Source organism: Lissotriton helveticus, chromosome 7 (genome assembly GCF_964261635.1).
Source record: "Lissotriton helveticus chromosome 7, aLisHel1.1, whole genome shotgun sequence".
Taxonomy (NCBI): domain Eukaryota; kingdom Metazoa; phylum Chordata; class Amphibia; order Caudata; family Salamandridae; genus Lissotriton; species Lissotriton helveticus.
In genome coordinates, this window is record NC_136068.1 from 542,149,178 (window position 1) to 542,158,629 (window position 9,452).

General features: G+C 44.2%; 1 protein-coding gene across 1 annotated transcript; it reads right to left on the reverse strand.

Annotated features, from left to right (window-relative positions):
- Window positions 1-681: 681 nt before the first annotated feature.
- On the reverse strand, window positions 682-5,314 carry LOC144766870 (hemoglobin subunit epsilon-like). Its single transcript, XM_078650581.1, has 3 exons — window positions 5,157-5,314; window positions 3,255-3,477; window positions 682-892 (listed from the first exon to the last, which is right to left on the reverse strand). The coding sequence occupies exons 1-3, from the start codon at window positions 5,246-5,248 to the stop codon at window positions 764-766; spliced, it is 444 nt and encodes a 147-aa protein (XP_078506707.1). The 5' UTR covers window positions 5,249-5,314; the 3' UTR covers window positions 682-763.
- Window positions 5,315-9,452: the final 4,138 nt, after the last annotated feature.

Sequence of the window (9,452 nt, forward strand, 5' to 3'; positions counted from 1 at the left end):
CTGGTATTTTCCTGACTTAGCCATGGTATCCTATGGAAGGTGGATATCATGGCTAAGTTTGTGAGCCCCTATCATCAAGCTAACGCCAAACTTCGAGAGATTATCGTTGGTTTTCCAGCGATAATCTCTCATTTGGCAGTTAGCGTGAGGATTTTGATCACTTTTGAGATAAACCTTGCTAATAGCAAGTTATCTCTGCGATAATTTCCGGCGATGCTTAGCGTTAAAAAATTTGTTGCTAAGCATCGTTAGCGTTAAATATCGCTAATAGTTGGTAATATGCCCCACAGTTTCGATGGTTTTAGGCTCTAAGAGCCGGTGATCAGTCTAGAATGACAGGGAAGGCTTGAAATTGTCCTCTGGTAGTAGCTAGCCTAGAGCTGTCCTCTAAATATGGCGCTTGCCGTCAAGGATAAACATTCCTGGGAAGATTTACAAGCCACTTTTGCGTCACTTTTAACATGGGAAAAGTGACTCAAAAGTGGCGGAAGGGGCTTGTAAATCTGCCCCTCTCTTTGTGAATGGCATGTGATTTCACCAACTTTGTAAAGTGAATGCTATGAATAAAATATGTATTCTTCATTATAAAAGCAAAATGCACAGGCTACAGATTGTTAGAAAATTAATCAGATCTCTTTATTGGTATCATACAAATTCAGGCATCTTCGGGTGAAAGCTTGGTCGATGCTACAACCTTCTGCGGACCAGCATCCACAGACCGCAGCCACACACTTGTGCCTGAAGTCTATGTAGAGGGTGCCCTCTAGTGGTAGTGCTTGGACAGAGCAGCGCAGGACACTGCCAGGAACTTCTCCCAGGCCGCGTGCACCTCAGGGGTGAAGGCGGCTCCCAGCTTGCGGGCCAAGACGATCACCAGGCAGTTTCCAAGGAGCTGAGGAGAGAATTAAAATGGTTGTTAGCTGAAGGAAAATCGGCAGAGAAAATCGACGAATCAGCGCTGATGTGGAAAGGCACTGTAGACAGGGAGCTGCATGAGAGTAAAAGCAGTGGATCTTCAACATTAAGGGCACGTTTCCCATTTCATCCTTCCATTCCTTTGCTAAGAGACATAAAGCAGCTCTCATTTCATACATCAGCAAGGAAGCAGTAATTTAGGGGTGAGGTCTAGTTGTGTAGCTATTCAGTTCCCAAGCCAAATTTCTATGTTCATTCGCGTTTGTGTGAAATTCTTTTTTAACTTCCCCTGGATGCATGCATTTGAGATACTTCTACTAAAGCTGTTCACATTGTTTAAGCCCCATTCACTGTCAAGATGAGATCTCTTCCCACCAAAAAGGCAGACAGCTTCTAACAGTATCCTGGAATGCTTTCTTTTTATATCTTAGTTGTGTAAACCAGATGCTTTAGCCTTAGAACGTTTGTGGCATTTCCTATTCATGCTTCAGTACCTTTCTTTGCACTTTGTACGCATTATCGGATTGATTTTTTCAATATAATCTATTTGGTCATTATGATAAAAATTCTTAATGTTGTAATAAACATTGGACGATGAAGTAACGTTAATATACAAGCGCTATGCTATATTTTACTACTAAACAGGCAGCCAGAAGTGCAGTTAGCTTGCACACAACAAGGTCATGATTTGAATGGTGCAGTAGGTGCAATAGCACCGGGCCAAAAAATTGTCAGAACTCCTCTAAACACAAAATACTGCTATATTTGACTACTAAACAGGCAGTCACAATTGAAGTTACCTTGCAGTTAAAAGGGACTTGATTTGAATGGTGCAGCAGGCGCAGTAGCACTGGGTCCAAAGGTTGTCATAACTCCTCTAATCACCTAATATTGCTTTATTTTACTACTAAACTGGCAGTCACAAGTACAGTTATCTTGCAGGCAGCAGGGTCATTTTTTGAATGTGCAGTGTCATTTGACCCAAATGTTAACAGAACTCCTCTAAACCCCGAATATTACTATATTTTACAGCTAAACAGGTAGTCACAAGTGGAGTTATCTAGCATGTGCTACGGTCTTGATTTCAATAGTGCAGTAGGTGCAGTGGCACCAGGACCAAAAGCTTTAGGCACCCCACTAAACACTGATTATTGCTATATTTTACAATTAAACAGGCAGTCACAAGTGAAGTTATCTTACAGGCAATAGGGTCATGATTTGAATAGTGCAGCAGGTGCAGTGGCATAAGGTCAAACATTTGTCAGAACTCCTCTAAACACATAATATTGCCATTAAATCAATTAATTCTATTATTTCCATCTTTCATTTTTCAAAATGTTGCTATTACTTACTTGCACCATACTACTAGTAACAGCCTAATATATTGACTTTCTTTAACATATATTTACAACTACTCAGCAAGCTGCATCTTAGAGCTAAAAACTGGTTATTATTAGTCACATAGGTGAAATCTAATGCATTTACCAATGCTTGTTCTTGCTTGCATATTAATGTTGTAATAAACATTGGACGATGAAGTAACGTTAATATACAAGCGCTATGCTATATTTTACTACTAAACAGGCAGCCAGAAGTGCAGTTAGCTTGCACACAACAAGGTCATGATTTGAATGGTGCAGCAGGTGCAGCAGCACCGGGCCAAAAAATTGTCAGAACTCCTCTAAACACAAAATACAGCTATATATGACTACTAAACAGGCAGTCACAATTTAAGTTACCTTGCAGTTAAAATGGACTTGATTTGAATAGTGCAGCAGGTGCAGTGGCACTGGGCCCAAAGGTTGTCATAACTCCTCTAATCACCTAATATTGCTATATTTTAAATACTAAACAGGCAGTCACAAGTGCAGTTATCTTGCAGGCAGCAGGGTATTTTTTTAATTGTACAGCAGTTGCAATGGCACTGGGCCCAAATGTGACGAGGTGGTATGCTTTCCTCTTGGTCCAAGGTTGTCTACTTTCCAGGCTCAACACAAGCAATCTGAGTTGGGGCTAATCTGTGGGGTCAGGGGGGCACCTTATCCATTTCAGGTCTGGCTTTCAGTTGGTTTGGGCCACAGTTGTTGTTAGTATAATAATCCTGCCTGGAGAAGCCTTAAAAAAGCATTTTAAAGGCTAATTTGAGCCAAAGGTGGCATATAAAACAGTTAAGGTTTTCAGAGGACTGCCTTCTATCTCTAACTCTCCCCCACCCCTCCTGCTCTGTCTCCTACTCTCTCTCATTCACAGAGGTGGTCTCACTCTCTTGGATTGCTCATGGTGGGTATTCTCTCTCCCTGGTGCCTCAGATTTTAGATTAAACACCGCTTTCTCCTCACCTGGAAGTTCTGTGGATCCACGTGGAGGGTGTCCGCGTGCAGCTCGCTCAGTTTGGCCAACGTGTGCTTGATGTGATCGAGGTGGTGGACGGCTCCTCCCAGGGCGGTGAGGACCTTCTTGCCATGGGCGGCAACCTTGGCATTGCCAGCGATAGATGATGCGGTGGAGAGATCCCCGAAGCTACCGAAATACCTCTGGGTCCATGGGAAGACGACCAGCACCCTAAGAATGAGAAACACGAAGAGGTGGAATAGATGGATCATCTCTGCATATGTCTCTTATTCACGTTTGATTCTTGCTTTATCTCTTATTAGCAAAAGCAGATAATCAAATACACGAGTGAAAACACCTACTGATCCTGAAGATAATCATAGAGCCAAAGGAGCATCAAGAAAAACATGACTGGAAATACCAGATTTACCCCCAAAATACTGGAAAATCCACTTGACAGCAGATTTTCTAGAGTCACTGACTCTCGTCAGCAGACCTCACTCCCATCACCCGTCTAAACTACCAAACACCTGCTTCTTCAAACTTCTTCAAACTAGCTTTCAATACACTACCTACCAGGCCAAGGTGTGAGTCTTCAAGTCCGGATACAACAACCCACCCTTATAGTGTACGTGAGGTTCCATGAGAAGCTGCAGCACTCTTCAATCATGGTGTTGTGTGCCCTCATGTTACGCTACAACAACCGACCCAATTACCATATGATAGGTTCCAAGAGAAGCTGCAGCATGCTACTATCATGGTGTGCACAGGACCCCATGTTACGCTACTACAACCAACCCCAATAGAGTGTCAGGGGTTCCAAGAGAAGCTGCGGCATGCTACTATCATGGTGTGCACAGGACCCCATGTTACACTACAACAACCAACCCCAATAGCGTGTGAGAGGCCACAAGAGAAGCTGCGGCATGCCACCATCATGATGTCTATGGGACCCATCTCTGGCTACAACGGCCAACCCTGATAGTACACACGAGGCTCTATGAGCAGCTGCAGCCTCCACCCTCTAAGTGAACCATGTGAGGCTAAAATACCCAACCCCAGCAGGAGATAGTAAAGGCCACAGCTCCCATGGTGGACTGGGAAGCCTGCAATGTATGGACGTCATGTGGTTGCAGCCCACCAACAATTACAGCGCCGCATTCTCAGCGTGTACGTGAGAATCTACTGAACTGCACTCTGCTGCTTCATAATGCACTTGACACTCCATCTCACACAACAGCACTTTCCTTTTAATGATGTCCATGAGAATCACCCCGAGACCACAGCATCGTGTCCGCGTTGTACATAGGAATACAACTCACCCTACACATGCTATCCTTCTTTATGTACATGTAAGTCAGTCTGAGGGTATCACATACACCCCTGGTGACGTATTTCCGTCCAGCACTGCACCCTCTTAATGTAAATGAGATTCCATCTGAGGCTACAGTACTTCTCACAAAGGTTATTTATGAGTCTAATTCTGAGGTGTCAGATCCAGACCCGAATTCTATACATGAGAAGATCATCAGGTGCCAGTTATGGAAAGGGAATCCGTTCTCTCTAAGACATGAGGAAGGCCAGCTTTATTGTGAAAGTGCCTGAAACCTTTGTGTTACAAGATCTTGCATGATTCGCTCTGCACCATCAGGGGTCCATGGATGAACTCACACAAAGAAGCAGTCAAGAAAGCTCGGTCTCAGCAAAATAGCATAAACCCATCCTCATGATCTACATTGAGCTCCGATAAATTTTACAAAATCCGACCCTCGCGACCTACGAGGCGCTATGTCACACCACAATAAAGATTCCTATGAAGGATACTCTAGGAATGTGAAGCGAGTAAAAGAGTAGAAAGAGAAGAAATATATAAGCAGGGAATGGTGTGACGCAACAGATGGCAGCAATACCTGGCCAGGGTTTCTTGTCCATCAGCCGCCGCGTCCACCTGCGCCCACACTGAGGTGATGGCGGCCTTCTCTTCTGCTGTCCACTGGACCATCTTTGCTGGCGGTGCTGGGAGGTTTGTTGAGTCAGAGTCTGCTGCTGGAAGCTGCTGCTGCTGAAGACTTCTGAGATCCCAGAGATTTATGTGGCCGGCGGCCAAGACCCACCCAGGGTGGACCGTTCTGCTGCGTCACGCCGGACCCTCTTATCTTTCATGCCAGCCTTCCCCACACCCACCACGCAAACCTTTCTGACGTCTTCTCAGAAACTGTGCAGTTTTGTATGATTTTGCTTCTCGTTACAATTCTAACACACAATAACAATATTTATATGTTACTTCTACAGATTCAAGTGTTGGGAAGGACATAGGTGTGTGTTCTTCGTCCAGCATCATTTTGTGGAAATACCCGACGTTTACCCAAGCTTTAATTACAGAGCCCCCTCGGTTTACTTTTGCTTCGATCCTATAAAGTTAGTTTCCACTCTAATCAAATTCATCCGAGATGTATCATGAATGCAGCATAATTCTCCGCGAGTTTTCCGTTTGTGCAGCTTTTCAATACATAATACCAAACATTTGCAGATTTTTTTCTATGCATGTTTACTTTTTGAGAATGTCTTGTGCATGAATAGAACAATTTTTTCTGCACTGTGCATCTTATGTAGCAGTGTGCACCACTTGTTAAATCCTTCCTATTTTGCAAGTGAATACTTTACCCCCCCCCCGTTTCCACATATTATACATGCTACATAGGCATACGCCTTAATGAACAGCTCCACACACTACTCTCCAGCCTGCCTTACTCCACAGCTGCAGAGGGAGGTAGAAGGAGGCCTCTATGCAGAGAAAAGACAAGAGACCTGAGAAGCAAATGCTTATGAACATGGCTTCGAAGTGAAAAAGTCTAGTGTGTAAGATGCCATATGAATGTGAGGATTTCATATGGTCGGCAAGAGAATGTTTTCATGGCTCTTGCGTAGTAGAAGTGCATATGTATAGTCCCTAGAAAGCCAGACTGTAAGGCAAGCAAGTGTCAGAAGTTTTTACAATATCCTAGCACACATAAATCAAATTTCATAATGCTTATCACAATATGTATAGCACAGCAACAATTTTTCTTCTTTATCGTTTTAGTCTTTATTCCAGTTGATCCTGCCAACACGTGTTTCTTCGCTTATGGGGCAGGTCACCCGCGACTTCATCAGGGCTGGAAAGACATATGTAGACATCACACGTTTATCCTCCAAATATTTACAATACGTTTTTTATTGAGGAGAAACCCACAGTCCCAAGCTTTTCTCAATTTTTAAGACACCCAAAGGTTGTAAGTGGTGAGACAAATACATTTGTGCATTTAGTTCATGGGAAATATCAAAAGAAACTATACGTTGTACATTTAGGGACATAAAGCAATCTTATATTCAACAGGCTGGATACTTCCTACGTCAGTGACACAGGTATGCCAGAGATCAGGGTATACGCTTTGTGCACTGGACACACACTCATAATAAATAATTTGATTGTAGAGGCAGAAAGCATTTTGAGCACATCATACCAACAGAAATGTCATAAATATCTGAGCTACATACGATTAGAACATTGGAATGTTGGGAGCTCCATTGCAGACAATGGAGTGCTCCCTGCTTCTACGGGCTGGTAAAGGCCCGCAGAGCAACATTCCAATGTTCTACAAAGGCTTCTCGAAGCTCGAGGGGATTTATATCCCCTCGAGCTTCGCGAACCCTTTGTTTAATTTGTTAGAACATTCTGCCCTCTAGTGGCAGAATGTTCTAATAGCCTTATAGCCCTTCGTAGCAGGGCTATACCGGCTATTAAAGTCCCGCTATCTCGTTAAAGTCCCTCGCCTTCGGCTCGGGCCTTTAACGATTCAGCGGGCCTTTAATAGCCAGTATAGCCCACTACGGCGGGCTATAAGGCTATAAAATGTCTTTATTTCCCGGGGACAAAGTTGTCTGAAGTGTGTGTGCATGTGGTGCATGCATGCCAAGAGTGTGTTTTGGTGGCACATGGGTAGTAGGTGTGTGTGTGTGTGCTTATGTGCGTGGCGTGCACAAGCGTGCATGTGTGTGTGTTTGTAAATACATGAGACTCGGGATTCTGTGCCGGGTTCAAAGGCTGAAGGAGGGCTTGAGCATTTCACATGTAGGAAGTATTGTAGGTCTCGCCTGCATTGCAGCGCATGTACTGCTTCACCTTGGCGAGATCTATTGTCGTTGCTTTTGTGTCCGGCTTCTCTGGAAGCGGGGTTGGAGGGGTCCTCCCTGTCGCCCTTAGGCCCGCCCACCCTGGCAGGATATTTTGCTCAGAGGATCGCGTGCTTATGAAAAAGCATTTTCGGCATTCGTTGTTTGCATTTTTATTCAATAACATGTATCTCTCCCTGTCTCCTGCTCAGCGTGCCTGGCCGGACAGGAGATGTGCACACATACGGGGTGCGCACATGGCGTGCTTTTTCTTTCTTTTGTATTGTATTGCATCCCAAGTCCTTCGTCTCCTTTGATCACGGAAATCTCGCATTGGCGCACTTTCACTTTCTTGTAGACACGCATTCCTGTTCGCCCCTCGCTCGCTCCCTCCCCCCGTCCCGCCCCTCCTTTCTCTATTGTGTGCTGGTGCTGGTCTTTTCTTTATGAGGGAAACAAAATATTCAGAAAGGAAACAGGCTGACGTGCAATCAGGCTCTTGTGTGTACCCAGCTTCAGGCGGCTGCGGATGGACTCTGCAATGAGAGCGGCGAGGCTCGAGTCTTTTCACATCACTAACGACCCCTGGGAAGAGGAACCACAAGGACACCACCAGGTAGGTTTGTCCACATGCAAAATGGCAGAGACCGGAGAGGCGCGGGGAGGTACACAGAGAGACAGACATCTCTTAAGGGAAAGAGGGGGCGAGACATCGCATCCATTCCCAAGGCTGAACAGAGTTACTTTTCTATTTTCTTCTATTTTTTTGCATGCTGAAAGCGGTCAACCACCGTTTCTTTTCATTTTCGTTACTTTTGTTACAATCACATCAACCATGTGGGTGCCGTGATTGCATCAAAAGTAAAGAAATAGGGGAAACTTCTTTTTCTATTTATTTACTTTAGATGCAATCACAGCCCCCCGTGTGGGAGACGTGATTGTAACAAAAGTAATGAAAACTTATTTTCGTTTTCATTACTTTTGTTACAATCGCGTCACCCGCTCAAATGCTGTGATTGTAACAAACTCTGACTATGCTGCTGGGCGGGGCTGCTGTCCTCAACCCCAGCAGCTTAGTCGGAGTTTGCAAACCCCTTTAGTGCACATGTCAGACAGAACTGGGCTGAGCCTCAAGTTCTGCTCGCTTCTGTGTAAAGGCTTTATAAGGTTCTTGCCATTCGAATTAACTCAAATGTTTACGGTATCTGAGGTAAACAATGCTTTTTTTTCACTAACCGCCTGCTTCTGGAGGGCAGACGTACTTTTACAAAATTAAACTGGCTTAACAGGGAAGGTCTCCTTAGAAGAGATGGCTGCTGTGTCCATGGCTGGTGTTGTCTAGGCTCTGGGCAGATCTGTTACCAGGTTCACAGGCCAATATGTTTTCTAATTTACACCTCACATCTCCTCAGTCAGCCCCAGACCCAGTGCACTGCTTTTCAATCTCTCTGTCCCTCTCAGCGTTAAAAGCTCTAGGGAAGGAATCTAAAAAAAAAACAATTTTCAGACTTGTTTTTTTATTAATCAGACCAGCAGTGCGATTTGTCATTTCTGACTGAGCACCCTCAAGGTAGACCAAAGAGGAAAAGAGACAACAGATAACCTTTTACTGTGTCCATCCCTGAGACACTAGGGAGTTGAGGTTTGCTACTTGGGAGGTCAAGATTTTGGAGACGTTCGTTACTGGGATGGATAGAGAACATATTGAGACAGAGCGTGACATTGAAAAAGTGAGGCTTTTCTTACATCTTGGACTGCCCGAGGGTTGGAGAATGCATGTTTTGGTGTGTTTGTCTGATGTCTAGGTCTCTTCGCACCATTACAAATTTAAATGTTATGTAAAATATTCCAAATAGATTTTGCCCCAACTGGCATCACAAATTGGCGAAAAAGTAATGCACGTAGTGTCTTTTCAATCTTTGTCTATCCAAAGACTAAAAGGCTGTAGGAAAAAAGATAAAAAGAGAGGAAGTTGCATAATAGAGGATAGATAATTCAGATTCAATACTTATTTTGTATGGCGAAGGCAATGTGGGAGATGGAGATAATACAGC

What these genes read in the sequence shown, in the direction of transcription:
- LOC144766870 (XM_078650581.1), bottom strand. Translation starts at nt 5,248, where the DNA reads ATGGTCCAGTGGACAGCAGAAGAGAAGGCCGCCATCACCTCAGTGTGG. An exon ending in GGACAAGAAACCCTGGCCAG is followed by an intron (nt 3,478 to 5,156) that starts GTATTGCTGCCA and finishes TCTCATTCTTAG; the next exon opens with GGTGCTGGTCGTCTTCCCAT. An exon ending in TGGATCCACAGAACTTCCAG is followed by an intron (nt 893 to 3,254) that starts GTGAGGAGAAAG and finishes TTCTCTCCTCAG; the next exon opens with CTCCTTGGAAACTGCCTGGT.